The 16,984-nt window shown below is 42.2% G+C and overlaps 1 protein-coding gene across 1 annotated transcript in view; it reads right to left on the bottom strand.

The window, feature by feature from the left end:
• Positions 1-51: 51 nt before the first annotated feature.
• Positions 52-16,984, bottom strand: part of LOC109469577 — a 36,190-nt gene continuing 19,257 nt past the window's right edge. The window contains exons 30-53 of the mRNA XM_019768111.1: positions 16,726-16,956; positions 16,221-16,398; positions 15,866-15,937; positions 15,676-15,726; positions 15,467-15,559; positions 14,949-15,148; positions 14,135-14,325; positions 13,545-13,638; positions 12,984-13,071; positions 12,623-12,679; positions 12,311-12,471; positions 11,547-11,776; positions 10,831-11,012; positions 10,178-10,243; positions 9,101-9,178; positions 8,239-8,814; positions 7,716-7,802; positions 6,821-7,390; positions 6,346-6,471; positions 5,385-5,954; positions 5,196-5,270; positions 4,533-5,102; positions 3,841-4,410; positions 52-434 (exon numbers count right to left, since the gene is read on the bottom strand). Of these exons, the coding sequence (XP_019623670.1) occupies positions 73-434; positions 3,841-4,410; positions 4,533-5,102; positions 5,196-5,270; positions 5,385-5,954; positions 6,346-6,471; positions 6,821-7,390; positions 7,716-7,802; positions 8,239-8,814; positions 9,101-9,178; positions 10,178-10,243; positions 10,831-11,012; positions 11,547-11,776; positions 12,311-12,471; positions 12,623-12,679; positions 12,984-13,071; positions 13,545-13,638; positions 14,135-14,325; positions 14,949-15,148; positions 15,467-15,559; positions 15,676-15,726; positions 15,866-15,937; positions 16,221-16,398; positions 16,726-16,956 (5,478 nt within the window). The 3' untranslated portion in view covers positions 52-72. The remainder of the gene's footprint in view (positions 435-3,840; positions 4,411-4,532; positions 5,103-5,195; positions 5,271-5,384; positions 5,955-6,345; positions 6,472-6,820; positions 7,391-7,715; positions 7,803-8,238; positions 8,815-9,100; positions 9,179-10,177; positions 10,244-10,830; positions 11,013-11,546; positions 11,777-12,310; positions 12,472-12,622; positions 12,680-12,983; positions 13,072-13,544; positions 13,639-14,134; positions 14,326-14,948; positions 15,149-15,466; positions 15,560-15,675; positions 15,727-15,865; positions 15,938-16,220; positions 16,399-16,725; positions 16,957-16,984) is intronic.

The raw sequence follows: 16,984 nt of genomic DNA, 5'->3' as shown, positions 1-16,984 counted from the left end.
CAGTGCTGATGCACAGATAGTTGTCTCCGCCACACTCGTGATCGATCTTGGTGATGAAGTCGTCGTCACAGTTCAAGCCTTGCAGAAGTGCACCCAGTCATCGGCCAACTTATGGCTGTAGATGTTGATCTGGTGGTCACACAGGGCGAAGCAGTTTTCTGTGCGATACTTGTAGAGCACAGTGTCGGCGCAATCGTAATATCCACAGGTCCGCAGAGTCAGGTACAGCTTGTTGACCTTGTCATCGTAGCTGATATCGAAAGTGTCGCGCCATGTCTTGAGGGCATGGAAGCAGCACAGGTAGGTGTCGTCCTTGTATTGGTCTTGGAACTTGTGGACAAAAGTGTCGTCATAGCCCAGGTGTGTGCAGACCAGCTTCCAGTCAGCAATCTTGTGAGAGATGACACGAAGGGTGTCGTCACACAGAGCCAATCCTGGAAAAGGCCAGGAATTAGATGTAGATATAAAAAAATATATACATATCCTGCAAGCGTTCTTCATGATCAATTCTGCATGAGTGACAGTAAATGCTTAAATTAAATACCCTTGTCGGCAGTTGCTTCTTCATCAAGACTGCTACTCACCATAGGATTCGTAGCGGAAGTTGGACCTGCAGTCGACGGCAATGTCGTGGTAACCGCGGTTATCGCAAGCATGACAGAAGAGGTCAATCTTGTCGTCGTAGCTGCAGTCCACAGTGTCACGCCAGTGCTTGAGAGCAGTACTGATGCACAAGTAGTTGTCTCCGCCACACTCCAGCTCAATCTTGTTGATAAAGTCGTCGTCGCATTTCAGGTCAACACAGATGTACTTCCAGTCGTGGCTCAGCTTATGGCTGTACACATCAATCTGGCTGTCACACAGGGCAAAGCTGTGCTCGGTGCGATACTTGTGATACACGGTGTCTGCGCAATCATAATAGCCACAATCGTGCAGTGCCTTCCAGAAGATGTTGTATTTGTCATCATAGCTGGTATCAAAGGTGTCACGCCATGTCTTGAAGGCATGGAAGCAGCAGAGGTAGGTGTCGTCCTTGTATTGGTCTTGGAACTTGTGGACAAATGCGTCGTCACAGCCCAAGTGTGTGCAGACCAGCTTCCAGTCAGTAATCTTGTGACAGATGACACGAAGTGTGTCGTCACACAGAGCCAAACCTTCAAACGGGGGTAGGTAAGAACATGTTACAATCGCAAAGTTATACAAGATATTAAAATTTAAGCTATCTCATCGGGGGGAAGGTTGCTATATTAAACATCGCAGCGAATGAAAAGCAAGTAGACTGACCTGTGAACAGGACGCCTCCACTGACGTAATGGCCGGATGTTCCTCCTGTGCTGAAGACGCTTGATCCACCGGTAACTAAGAAAGCAACAAAACTAACACATTAGCGTTAAGTGAAATAACAAAAAAATGGAATCCGAAATGAGTGTAGAGACATAGCACCAAAATATGTGAAAGTTTTTGAAAATTGATAACCACCGAAGACTTCATTGCGATAATGATCTCTACAGTCCACGGCAATATCGTCGAAGCCACAGCTGTAACAAGCATTGCAGAAGTAGTCGATCTTGTCAGCGTAGCTGCAGTCCACGGTGTCGCGCCAGGTCTTGATAGCCGTACCGCAGCACAAGTAGTCGTCGTGGCCACACTCAACCTCTATCTTAGTGATGAAGTCGTCACTGCAGTCAAGGGCATGACAGAATGCCTTCCAATCGTGACTCAGGGTCTTGGAGTAGATGTCAATTTGGCCATCGCACAGAGCCACGCTGTGTTCAGTACGGTACTTTGCGTACACAGTGGTGGCGCAGTCTGTGTAGCCGCATGTACGCAAGGCAGTGCAGAGATGGTCGACCTTGTCGGAGTAGTCCACATGCCAAGTATCACGCCAAAGCTTGAGCATAGTGCCGCAGCACAAAACGTCGTCCGAGCCACACTCAGAGACGACCCTTATGATCATGTCGGAATCGCATCCAAGGGCGATACACACAGCTCTCCAGTCGGTGGAGATCTTGGCACAGATGATGTCGAAGGTGTGGTCACACAGTGCAAGTCCTAAGGACACAAAACATGTTACACAAGTACTTCTGGAACTTCAATTAACATTATGTCAACCTTCTAACACTTACAAAATGCGTATAGCTTGTTAACGGAAATAAATACATGATTACAATGGCAGTAAGTTGCAATGGAAGAGGCATACCTGTAACAGTTGAAGCACTGCCACTGACGGACTGGGTCGACACCACGGAGGACGTTTGATAGCTTGTCGAGACACTCGACGTCACTGTAATACGAAAGAAAAAAATCGATAGAAAATGTCTGTGTAAACTTGTAAAAATTCATGATAGAGCTGCGTGTTGTTAGAAGTTTAATAGTGGTCCTAGAAGTAGCAGTATACTAACCGTAGACTTCATGACGGAAGTTGTCTCTGCAGTCCACTGCGATATCGTGGTAGCCACAGGTGTCGCAAGCATGGCAGAAGAGATCGATCCTCTCCACGTAAGTGCAATCGACTGTGTCACGCCAGTGCTTGAGGGCAGTGCTGATGCACAGGTAGTTGTCATGGCCACATTCCAGGTTGATTTTGCTGATGAAGTTGTCATCGCAGCCCAAAGCTTTGCAGAACGCCTTCCAGTCAGCGCTCAACTTCTTGCTGTAAATATCGATCTGGCTGTCGCAAAACACTACGCTGCACTCAGTGCGGTGCTTGTTATCAACGATTCCAGCACAATCTGTGTAACCACAGGTACGCAGGGTCTGGCACAAGATGTTGACCTTGTCGTCGTAAGTGGCATCAAATGTATCACGCCAGGTTCTCAGTGCATGGAAGCAGCAGAGGTAGACGTCGTTGTGGTATTGATCCTCGAACCTATTGATGAAGGCGTAGTCACAGCCAAGTGTTGTGCAGACTACCTTCCAGTCTCCGATCTTGCCGCATATGAGACGTAGTGTGTCATCGCACAGAGCCAATCCTGAAAAAGATAGGAAAAATATAAATACTTTAAAAGGTAAAAAAGGTGTTCTAGAAATTCGAGTTGAAGATGTAACGGCCAGCCTGCATTATGTTTATATCACACTTAAATAGACAGTGAGTGTGAGTGAACAATATTTACATAGAACTAGCCATAGCTTTTTGAGAAGTACATACCGTAGGACTCAAAGCGGTAGTTGCTTCTGCAGTCCACTGCAATGTCGTCGAATCCACGGGCATAACAAGCGTGGCAGAAGAAATCAACCTTGTCGGCATAGCTACAGTCCACTGTGTTACGCCAGTGCTTCAGGGCAGTGCTGATGCACAGATAGTTGTCTCCACCACACTCGTGATCGATCTTGCTGATGAAGTCATCGTCACAGTTCAAAGCCTTGCAGAAGTGCACCCAGTCATCGGCCAACTTATGGCTGTAGATGTTGATCTGGTGGTCACACAGGGCGAAGCAGTTTTCTGTGCGATACTTGTAATACACAGTGTTGGCACAATCATCATATCCACAAGTGCGTAGTGTCAGGATCAGCTTGTTGACCTTGTCATCGTAGCTGATATCGAAGGTGTCACGCCATGTCTTGAGGGCATGGAAACAGCACAAGTAGGTGTCGTCCTTGTATTGGTCTTGGAACTTGTAGGACAAAAGCGTCATCACAGTCCAGGTGTGTGCAGACCAGCTTCCAGTCAGCAATCTTGTGAGAGATGACACGAAGGGTGTCGTCACACAAAGCCAATCCTGTAGCCAAGATAACAACATGCATTATTTTAATTGCTTGCATTTTCTTTAGGCATGATTTTCCTATATCACCCATGTTAACTAACCAATTATAGATAAACACATGATAATATGCACTTACCATACGACTCGTAGCGGAAGTTGGACCTGCAGACAACGGCAATGTCATGGTAACCGCGGTTATCACAAGCATGACAGAAGAGGTCAATCTTATCATCGTAGCTGCAGTCCACAGTGTCACGCCAGTGCTTAAGAGCAGTACTGATGCACAAGTAGTTGTCTCCGCCACACTCCAGCTCAATCTTGTTGATAAAGTCGTCGTCGCATTTCAGGTCAACACAGATGTACTTCCAGTCGTGGCTCAGCTTATGGCTGTACACATCAATCTGGCTGTCACACAGGGCAAAGCTGTGCTCGGTGCGATACTTGTGATACACGGTGTCGGCGCAATCGTAATATCCACAATCGTGCAGTGCCTTCCAGAAGATGTTGTATTTGTCATCGTAGCTGGTATCAAAGGTGTCACGCCATGTCTTGAAGGCATGGAAGCAGCAGAGGTAGGTGTCGTCCTTGTATTGGTCTTGGAACTTGTGGACAAATGCGTCGTCACAGCCCAAGTGTGTGCAGACCAGCTTCCAGTCAGCAATCTTGTGAGAGATGACACGAAGGGTGTCGTCACACAAAGCCAATCCTGTAGCCAAGATAACAACATGCATTATTTTAATTGCTTGCAATTTTCTTTAGGCATGATTTTCCTATATCACCCATGTTAACTAACCAATTATAGATAAACACATGATAATATGCACTTACCATACGACTCGTAGCGGAAGTTGGACCTGCAGACAACTGCAATGTCATGGTAACCGCGGTTATCACAAGCATGGCAGAAGAGGTCAATCTTGTCATCGTAGCTGCAGTCCACAGTGTCACGCCAGTGCTTGAGAGCAGTGCTGATGCACAGGTAGTTGTCACCGCCACACTCAAGGTCGATCTTGTTGATAAAGTCATCATCACACTTGAGAGCAACACAGAAGTTCTTCCAGTCATGGCTCAACTTCTGGCTGTACACATCGATCTGGCTGTCACACAAGGCAAAGCTGTGCTCAGTGCGATACTTGTGATACATGGTGTTGGCGCAGTCATAATATCCACAGGTGTGCAGTGTCTTCCACAGGATGTTAAACTTATCATCATAGCTGACATCGCAGGTGTCGCGCCATGTCTTGAGAGCATGGAAACAGCACGAGTAGATGTCGTCCTGGTATTTGTGTTGGATCTTGTAAACAAAATCGTCATCACAACCCAGGTGTCTGCAGACCAGCTTCCAGTCAGCAATCTTGTGACAGATGACACGAAGTGTGTCGTCGCACAGAGCCAAACCTACAAAGCAAAGAGAACACGTTAGATGAATACAGTCGGTAGGCTCAAAATACACAACTTGAGTTGTTGTTGTTTAAGCAATTTAGTACTTACCTGTCACCAGGACGCCTCCACTGACGTATTGGCCAGATGTTCCTCCTGTGGAGAAGCTGCTAGATCCAGCAGTGACTGCAAAACGAAACAGACTTACTTTTAATCAGCACATCAAAATAACATCATGTATGAGAACATTCTCATTTGAAACTTGTCAGTGAAGAAATAAATAAAATGAATGTATCTTACCAAATGTTTCCTTGTTGTAATTGTCTCTGCAGTCCACGGCAATGTCAGTAAAGCCACATGCATGACATGCACTACAGAAGTAGTCAATCTTGTCAGCATAGCTGCAGTCGACCGTGTCACGCCAGTGCTTGAGGGCAGTGCTGATGCACAGGTAGTTGTCATGACCACATTCCTGCTCGACTTTACTGATGAAGTCGTGATCGCAGCCCAAAGCTATGCAGAAGGCCTTCCAATCATGACTCATCTTATGGCTGTAGATATCAATTTGGCTGTCGCACAGGGCAAAGCTATGCTCGGTGCGATACTTGTTATATACAGTGTCAGCACAATGAGCATACCCACAGTTGCGCAGTGTTAGGCATAGATGGTTGACCTTGTCATCATAACTGCTGTCAAAGGTGTCTCTCCAGGTCTTCAGAGCATGGAAGCAGCACAGATAGGTGTCATCTCTGTACATCTGCTGGAACTTATAGACAAAAGCATCATCACAGCCCAGGTGTCTGCAGACCAGCTTCCAGTCATCAATCTTGTGACAGATGATGCGAAGAGTGTCGTCACACAGGGCCAATCCTGGATAGAGTTGAAGAATCAGTGTGTCGGATTAGTATAAAATTTACATCTTATTACAAACACAATTGTGTTACCAGTAAGACCAGGTCCACGTATTTTGACATGCTTGGGGTTAAAACACATAACATGAATTTCAATATTTCGGTTTCTTTTTGAGCCTAAAAACTTCACTTGTACATTTTACATGTAGACAATCGTCTTAAAACCATTTGCAGATGAGTCACAAATCTGTCAATGAAGACACGCACACACACACACTCACACACACACACACACACACTCACTCACACACACACACACACACACACACACACACACACACACACACACACACACACACACACACCACACACTCCTTGGGCCTGGGGCTGAAGTAATGACGTGTGCTTACCAATGGAAGATGTCACAGATGATTCCCCTCCAGTGCTGCTGGTCACAACATGGCTGACATAGCTTGAACCTGTGCCTGTGAAGCTGCTGCTACTGACAGTATGTGTCGTTGACAGGCTTGCCGTGACTGTGAGGACATAGTTTTCAGTGTCAAAACTGTATCAATTGTTTGAGTTCTCTGAATAATGAATCTCTTGGGGAGTTGTATGTGAACAAGTTGTAATCAGACCAAAACATGACAAACTTGAAGCTTTGAGGAGACCTCTTATTGGTAGAACACTTGAAAAAAAAATGACAGAAAACAACACTTACCGTACAATGTATAGTGGAAGTAAATTTCTATCTTACTCCAGCTGACACAAAAAATTTGATTGTCCCAAACACAGCTTTTAAATACTAGAAAATTAATAAAATTCCTGTTTTTAATATAACCGTCTTACATGTCAGTCTTTACAATATATTGATGCATAACTCACCATAGACTTCATGGCGGAAGTTATCCTTGCAATCGGTTGCGATGTCATGGTAACCACAGGTGGTACAAGCATAGCAGAAAATGTCAATCATCTCTGCATAGCTGCAGTCCACAGTGTCACGCCAGTGCTTCAAGGCTGTGCTGCAGCACAGGTAGTTGTCTGTACCACAGTCGTCCACAATCTTCTTGATAAAGTCGTCATCGCAGCCCAGATAGGTGCAGATGTCCTTCCACTTCCTTGACAGGGTCTTACTGTAGATGTGGATCTGACTGTCAGAGAGAACCACACTGCATTCTGTGCGATACTTCTCCATAACAATACCGGAGCAGTCTGTGTAGCCGCAGGTCTTCAGGACATTACACATGGTAGTAACCTTGTCGTCGTATCTGATGGTAGTGCTGTCACGCCAATGCTTCAACATTGTGAAACAGCACAAGTAGGAGTCACCATGGTGGTCTTGATCGACCTTGGTGACAAGGTTCTTGTCGCAGCCAATGGTAACGCAGACAAGCTTCCAGTCAGTTATCTTCTTACAGATGATACGAAGGGTGTCATCACACAGAGCCAGGCCTGCAGAATAATAAACATTTGCTCCAGTCTATGTGTTGTTGTTGTTGTATGTACAGAATCAAAGTCACCCTTACATGTAGGAAAGAAGCAGATCTGGCAATGTATACTACATAAAGTCACGATGTAGCTGATGACTGCATGTGTGCTACAAGAAAAAATAAAAAAATAGCAATGTACACTGATAGTGAAAAAAAATATGTGGCAGCTTCACTGAATCTTTTACCACCCCACCCCCCCAAAAAATTTGCCAAAATGTTCATCAATTTTGAATCCTTCATACAGACCATAAACAACAACCTAATATAATGCTGGGTAGTATGTGTACCTGTCGAACTTGTTGCGGTGGCACCAGTATCCACTACATGGATAGCGGATCCTCCAGTTGTATACTGAGTGGAGACACTTGCTGATGCTGAGAAACAAGATAAAACATTCAAGATTGAGGAAAAATTACCAGATTCCTTTAGGATTTTTATCAAAAATCTTTATGTCATTTAAGTCATTTCATCTTAAACATGGTGAGCTTATTTCTGGACAATCCAAATTTGTATGAATTTGCTTGAGTTAATGAAACAAATGATTTATCCATTATATTGGTGTACATGTAGACAGCAAAGAGAGTAACAGGACTGATTCAAACTTGAGACCCCTGACCATTCTTAAGTTACAGTGTAGATGAAACAGAATTTTACACATTTATCCAAGGTTGTACAGCACCAAAATACAATGCATCAAGCATAGTGCCCTGTAACAGTTATTCTTGTGCCAATAAACCATGAAAAAAAAACATGCTGATAGTGATACTACTTAGGTCTCTGAAACAAGACCAAAACATTGACAGTACTCACTGAACACTTCATTGCGGTAGTAATGTCTGCAGTCATTAGCCATCTGGATGTAACCACAAGCCTCGCAAGCTGCGCAGAAGATGTCGATCTTCTCAGCGTAGCTGCAGTCGATGGTGTCACGCCAGGTCTTCAGAGCAGTGTGGCAGCACAGGAAGTCATCGCTGCCACATTCATACTCCACCTTGCTGATGAAGTCATCATCGCAGCCCAAGCTGATGCAGATGGCCTTCCAGTCACCGTGCAGGGTTCTGCAGTAGATGTCAATCTGGGCGTCGCAGAGGGCCACGCTGCTTTCTGTACGGAACTTCTCGTAGACTGTGGTGGCACAGTGAGTGAAGCCGCACGTACGCAGAGCCGTGATCAGCACGTTGACCTTGACGTGGTAGTCGGCGTGATCGTAGGTGTCACGCCAAAGCTTCAGCATGGTGATACAGCACAGGTAGTTGTCAGAGCCGCAGTCCTCCATGATCTTCTGGATGAAGTCGGCGTTACAGCCCAGGGCGATGCAGACCGAAGTCCAGTCATCTGCAATCTTGTCACAGATGATCTTGATAGTGTCATCACACAGAGCAAGACCTGGTGAAAATAAACATCATTATCAAGCTGACCAATGACTTCCTTGAATTGAGATTATGGGAATCCGATCAGTTAATATGCAAAGTTAAATGTAGAGACAGTTGAAGATTATTTTCAAAGGCTGGTTTGGTGACAACTGTAAGGTAGTGATAAAGTAGTAAGACAGAATTCATTTGTCAAAAGTATAAGATATGGCGCCATACAAAGTTGGTCTGGAGGTGGAAACATAAATCATGTAAATTCTAGAAAGGAGGATGGTTGAAATTTGAAGATACTTGCTACTTACCAGTTGTTGTACCTCCAGTGCTCACAATCAGCTGTGTGGATGTTGACCCTGTGGCATATCCTTGGGTCACCTTACCACCTACAAGTTAAATGTTTAGAATCATTTAAAAGCATGTCCAGTGTATTGATATTTAGATTCATGTACATGTACATATACACAACCATGCATCACAAATTATAACTGATTATCAAATGGACTAAGTCTTATACATTCTTGTCAAGACTATCCATGACGTCTGCATTTCATATTTACACACCTTAAACCACCCAGTAAGAAAAAACAGTAATATTACTAGAAAGGCCAATATTTGCTTTGGAGCAAATATAGCGATGGGTTCACCACATTTTACCACATGGCAGGGAAAGAATGAGAAACACAAGGGAAAACAATGCTTTACAATGATATAACTATAGTATGAAGTAACATACAACTAAGACTACAACAGTTGGATAGCTATTCCCTACATTATTGGTTAGGATTGCATATTGCAAACTGTTGATTTTCAAGATAAAAAGAAGCGTTCATAGCCCGCATTCCAATGCTGGAGCAGGAAAGCTTAAAATACCTACCAAAACACTTGAATACAGACATACTGTCAGTATGGCATGGCTCTGTGCAGGTGTAAATGAAGTTAAGCCAGTTAAATCCCAACAGCCAATCAGCAAGGAGAATAGAGGAAAGCTGCATGCCTATTGGTTGATGCCTTGCATGCCATTGTGATGACTCATGTCCAAATGTGGTAAACACTGCACACTTACACAGTAATACATTAGCTATTACACAGCCAAAAAACTCAAATAAAACCATTCTAAAAGCCTGTATCACAATAATTTAAAAAACGCCTAGGGGTATTTGCCCACTGTACCTCCATACCAAATTTCAGGACCTTAGGCCCTAAAATGAAGAAGCTGAATCCATTTAAAGATATGGCAGGAGGAGGAGAAGGAGGAGGAGAAGGAGAAGAAACATCAGAAAAAGCAATATGGTTTCACCACACCACTTCGTGGTGTGGTGAACCCATAATTATGCAATACAAGATAATGGGAAAATTCTGTATAGTAGAGGGAGACAACTCACCAATGCTGGTTGCAGTCTGGACCACAGTACTTGTTGAGCTGCTGCTGGTCTGGACATTAGCAGTGGCTACAAAAGAAATCATTATGGTAACATTATACACAACAACATGACAATGACACAACCATACCTCAGTTACTGTTATGATATACACAAACACTACTAAGAAAAATGATATGTTTTAGTCATCATTGTCATTCGTGCAGTCGACCACTAGTCGTTTTCGTGATTGACAATCGCCAAGTCAGCAATGTCTTCCAGCCGCAAGTCACTTTTAGTATCTTTGGGTTTCATAAATTTTTTCATGATACATGTAGCTGATGCAAAGACAAATGTCCACTAAAATGGATATAGCATGACATGTATTTTTACAATAACACGTTACTTGGGAATTGTAAAAACTACTCACTTTACACAGATTTGCAGCCATACCTTATTGAACAAGGAACTTTGGATTCCAAGCATATCAAAACTACTACATTAACAGCAGTCCGTCAATGAGGGTTAGACATCCAGGTACTAAGAAAATGCGCCAAAAATACTTACTCAAGCAACTGGATATGATTTTGGAAACAGACATTTCAGGTAGCACCTTTCATCAGTGTCACTGTGCTTGAGAAACTGTTTTTTGCATATTACTGTAGTAAGATACTTACAATAGATCTCATGACGCCAGTAGTCCCTGCACTCTGTGGCAAGGTCAAGGTAGCCACAAGTGATGAGGGCATTGCAGAAGCGATCCACCTTCTCATTGTAGGTGCAGTCCACAGTGTTGCGCCAAAGCCTCAGAGCTGTGTTGCAGCACAAGTGGTGGTCTGAGCCACATTCATGCTCAATCCTGCACAGGACATGACATATAGGAAATAATTGTATATAGAGGCTACTACCACGGCAAATCATTAGCCTTAGAGACTGCGTGTTAGAGAATGGTTAAATCTCTAATTTGGCTGCTAAAATATATTCTGTACATAGTTTACCATATACTATTTTATTAGATATTCTGTATGTGGATGACTTTAGTCACTCAAAATGTTCTTAGTTTTGTTTGATCTTCATTGTAGTAGACTATATGAAGTCCCTGTACTTTTGTTGAGTCAATAATAAAGAATCATACAATCTAAAATGTCCTGTGGATATTTGCAACATCATCACAAATTACTATTCCTACACTGCAATATTAAGACAGTATCCTCTATCACAAAAATACAAATAGAATACAGAACAGTATGCTTTGCAATGATAGTATCATAAATAATCATTTTCAATTGCATTCCTGAATCTTGAAGTAAATCCATCATTGTGTGGTTGGTTCAAGAATGGTTTATTTGCTTAAAGATCTGTGTAACTACTGTATTCAAAAACAACAAAATACCTTGTGATGAAGTCATCATCACAGTGCAGAGCAATGCAGATGGCCTTCCAATCTCTGCTGATGGTGTCACAGTAGTGGCTGATCTTAGAATCAGACAGCACCAGGCTGCATTCCGTGCGATACTTGTCTTGCACGATAGACACACAGTCAGTAAAACCACAGATGTCCAGTGCCTGACACAGGTACGTAACCTTATCGCTGTAGGACACATCGATAGAGTCGCACCAATCCTAAATGGAGAAAAAAAAACATTTCATGTAGCCGTTAGGATATTGAAGTTGAAATACAAAATGTGCACACAATTTTGCACACACACACACACAAAAAAATCCATTAAGATTATTTTGAAAAAAAAAAAATTAAAAAAAAAAAATGTGCACACAAGGAATAGAAGCAAAATATAACAGCCATTACCAGGTAACATATCACACTCTGTACATCTACACATGTACATATCAAGTATTTTGAAAAACAGTGTGTCTTTGAGGTCTCTAGTGCAGCACCCACCAAGTATGCACAATTTAGATATGCACTGATACATTATTCTGGGGGTCATTGCATCGGCCATCTATTTAGATGCATTTTTTTTATTCATTCAGAGTGGGTATGTGTGAGATTGTAGAATTATGTTTGTAGATGTTAAATGTATAATTGGAAATTTAAAAATATCATGACACTGTTAGACAGAAATTTCTTTACACCTTTAGTCAATTTATATGTATATTGCCACACATCAGTTATCAAAGAAAAAATATTTTCTTTACCCTGAGCATGGTGTAGGCACACAGATTAAAGTCGTCACCACAACTGTGCTGAATCTTCTGCACAAAGTCAATTCCACAACCAAGAGCCTGACAGACAATCTTCCAGTTGGAGGAGATTTTGACAGAGATGATCTTCAGGGTGTCATCACACAGAGCCAAGCCTATGGTGCAAACATTAGATGGAAATTTTAGATATTAAAAAAAAATCATCCTTACAAAACATTCACACAATTCCATGTTTATGTACTTGAGAAGCAAATTTAACACAAGGGCCTAGGAATTCAAGAAGCTTGAGTTAATCAAAGTCCTTACCTGATGTACCAGTAACTTGAACACCCGTGCCACTGGTTAAGTGAACACTAGATGAAGCTGAAAGAAAAACATACAATGTGAATTATGTACATGACATTGTGTACAAATGTCAGCGTCTTGTTATCAGTAAGACAAGGACTCTTGAATATACAGTACAACAACTTCCTAGTTAAATAATTAATGATATGAACTATATGATAAGTTTACTTTCTTATATACAATTATAGATATTACAATAATTATTATTGTATTCAACTTGTTGAATGTCTCTCACATCTCATTTATGTAAAGTGGCTACATGTACATGTATATGCATGATAATGTGCTATGGACATATTCTTTGAGGTAAAAAAAAACTTACATAGGATCTCATGATTGTAGGTCTCCCGACAGTCATAGGAAACATCATGGTAACCACATATGTCCAGGGCTTTGCAGAAGATGTCAACCTGCAAGGGATAAAAACAGTCATGCTATAAACACATGTACATGTATGTGTCAGCCTTCCACCTAAACATTGCACATTGCACAGCTATAACTGATGCAGCTATAAATTTACAACAAGTGGCACTGCATAATATATCAAAAAGAGTCTTTTTTTTCAGCAAGAGTTTTATTTAGCTGATACTTTGGTGACCCTCTATCACCTTCCTCACTGCAGAGGTATCGCTGCTATAGATGTGTTCCAAATACATTTTGGAAATTCAAAGTATCTACATTGTATATGGGGAATGGTATATACATGTAGAATGCGGTCCCAAACAGACATATAATTGTTGTCAGCTGAATAAAAACACTTTGCATGACACGTTGCATAAAAAGAGTCTTCTTATTCAGTGACTCAAATGTGCATTCTGTACAAATATAGTGAAACTATTCACAGAAGCACATAATATGCTTATGTCTAAAAGTATAGCATTACCTTTTCACGGTAAGTGCAATCAATGGTATCCCTCCAGGTCTTCAGCAGAGTTGTACAGCACAGGTAGTCATCATGACCACAGTCTGTCTCAATCCTACAACATGAGAACTCACAGTTAATCAATCACTGACAGCTGGTGGGGGAAAGTGTGCATGTGATGAATCAAGAAATGCTATATTTAACCGTTAGATGACATCACAACATGACACATGACATGACAACACAAATAGAAAACATAACCTCTCCCTCTCTCTACCTAATATTTGATGAAATCTATCCTTGTACACTTACATGTACATTTGTACTCACCTACATGTGAGGTCACCATTTCATACTGGAAGCATTTCATAATATACAAGCTACATGAGGCATCTCTTAATTTTTTGGGTACCACCCATAAATAACCATAAGAAACCAACCATTTTCTGTCAGTGACATTGCATTTTTTCCTCAACAATATCAGTCATAATGCTCTGGGATTCACCTTTCACATTAAAAGAATGACCAAAAAATCCAGTTAACTTTGCCACCCTGAAATTGCATTGGATACCTTTAACCCAGATAGTGAGTAACTGAGTGAGATTCCTTACTTGTGCATGAGGTCAGCATCACAGCCCATGGCGATACAGATGGCCTTCCAGTCATGGCTGATGAGCCTGCTGTAGATGTCGAACTGGTGGTCACACAGAGCGATGCAGGTCTCCGTACGGAACTTGTGCTCCAGGGTGGTGGCACAGCTGGTGTAACCACAGGTACGGAGGGCATCACAAAGCACCTGGACCTACAGGTGGGAACATGATGTTGGTTTATCATAAAAATTGGTATTGAACTGGTGCCCAGAAGGGAAAAGAAGGAGAAGAGGCCAAGCAATGACCTGGAGGGGAACGGTTGAGCGAGACCTTGCAAACATCAATTGTGGGTATAGGAGGGGCGCAACAGACTGCAACAAGCAAAAAACTGTGGAAGACGATGATGGCCTGCCTCAGTGCCAAGTGCTGATGTGGTGAAGGAGAAGAGGAATCTTAAACCACCTTGAAACACTCTTCTCAATGCTTGACAACACTGTTGCACTTTGCATGAGCCCCTGATATACTTACATGATTGTTCATAATGTATATCTCATTGCGTTGTACTGTTGATACATGATTGTTAAGATAGATGAAATGTGTAATCTTTGCATGGCATGTAACACCCAATAATGCCCATACATGGCAACATTGACAGAATCTTCCAGAATTCACATACTCAATTCCTTTTTCTATTAAGATATATCTTTAAGTTCTTACTTATAAATATGAAATTGGTTTTTACTTTGTACAAGTTTTTATAGAGTCTCTTTATCATTAAGATGCAATTTAGGCAAACCAGGTCCACAAGTTCCTTTCTCAGTAAACTTGATCTTACCTTGGTTGTGTAGTCGATGTCAACATTGTCCCTCCATGTCTTCAGCATGTAGCTGCAACAGTACACGTTGTCATCACCACCCACCTTCAGTACCTTCTGGATAACGTCACTACTGCAGCCCAGGGCAATACAGAGGGACGTCCAACCAGTGGTGATCTTAGTGGAGATGTAGTCAATTGTGTCGTCGCAGAGCGTCAGACCTGTGGTGGTTTTAGGGTAAAGAACAGTGTTACATGTATCTGCAAACAGGGATTCACTCTAGATTTTTGTGATGTGAATGTATTAACACAAAGAAACAAATTAATATTAACATCATTACTCTATTAACTTCACCCTTTATTTTGGAACAACTGTAAAAATCCTACCTCACATGACTTATTTTATTACGTGATAAAGAGTCATGCAATTGTCAAAAATAAGTTTGTAGCTGTGGACAAAAATTTCTTACTTCAACATTTTTTTTATCAACCCCTAAACCTAGCGATGTCATGTTTGTGAGAACAGAGACAAAGTCTCACCACTGGTGACAGTTCCTCCAGTGCTTGAAGCAGTGAAGCGGCTCGAGATCAGGGTGCCACCAGTCTGATAGTTGGTAACTACACCAGACGTGACTGTGTGCAAAAAAAAAAGATAAGCATAATTATTATGTATTGTGTTAGATTCTAAACAAAGCTCTATAATGCAAATGTGTGGTAGAGGCTAGAAAATTAATGAAAACACAACATACCGACAGCAGTTCCACCTGTTGACACATGCTCAGTGCTGCCAGTGCTGACACCTGAGTTGAGAAAAAAGGAAAGGATCTCAAGATTACCATTGACGTATTTATGCTTGTCAAAATGAACAAGGAAATAATACAAATAGATGCAGATGTAACAGTCTTTCTTAAACAGCTGTGGGAAGATAACAACACTTACTGCTGCTGGTAGAGGACACTGTGGCAGATGAGCTGCTTGTGGACACCACAGATACCTGAGATGTGGCAACCACTGCAGAACAACAGAACATAAGATACATGTACAACTGTAACATTACATGTAAGTTTTTTTCTACACCTTTTTTGTACTATGTTCAATAGTTGTTGCCACATTGAACCTTGTACAATTGTTGTTCTTCTATAACTTGTTTAAGTATGAGCAAAAGTGTTGTAAAATACTTATTAAACAAACTTTACTTACTGGATTATATTGGGTTTTTTTAAAGGGAAATCATGGCGTAAATAAACTTGAGCATGTCAGGATTATCTATCATCTTTTTACCAAGACCACATACCGACTTCCTTCTGGTAGTCCCTCTTGACAGTTTGCGAGCACTGGTAGAAGCCACACAGGTCCAAGGCATAGCACAGGTGCTCCACCTTCTGTGCGTAGTCATAGTCTGAAGTGTCACGCCATGTAAGCAAGGCATGGTAGCAGCACAGGTACGAATCAGTGTCATACTTGCTGATGATCTGTGTAAGGAGATATTGGCATGTTAAGTCCATAAGAATGTAACAATAGAAGTTCTTCTGACATTCTTAAAACGTCATTTTGTAAAATACATGTAACTGCTACAATGTTTTTGCAGCCTGCATACCTTGGAGGCTAGAAAAAATATACATTTTACAAGTATTTGACTTGGCAAATAACTTTACCTCACACAAGTGTGTCGTGAGCAACAATGGCTGGGATTCAAATTCCCAACCTCTTAGTCCAGAGGCAGGGTGGCTAACCACTGGGCTGCACATGCTGCTGATAAGTCCAAAATTATGCGATCACAATAAACTAGTCCAACCCACCTGCTTGGTGAAATCATCGCTGTAGCCCAAAGCGGTGCACAGGGCCAGCCAATCACCAGACACAATCTTGGCAATGATCTTGAAGCTGTCGTCGCTCATGCAGATTGTCTTCTCCATGCGGAAGTTCTCGTGAACCTCCACGGCGCAGTCGGCATAGCCGCAGTGCTCCAAGGCACGGCACACCACGTCCACCTTGTTGTCATACTCCAGATCACATGTGTCACGCCAATGCTGTGGACAGACAGTATGGTTTAAACAA

This window comes from Branchiostoma belcheri, unplaced genomic scaffold, assembly GCF_001625305.1.
Source record: "Branchiostoma belcheri isolate BF01 breed outbred unplaced genomic scaffold, Haploidv18h27 scaffold209, whole genome shotgun sequence".
NCBI lineage: Eukaryota > Metazoa > Chordata > Leptocardii > Amphioxiformes > Branchiostomatidae > Branchiostoma > Branchiostoma belcheri.
This window is presented reverse-complemented; position numbering and strand designations above follow the sequence as displayed.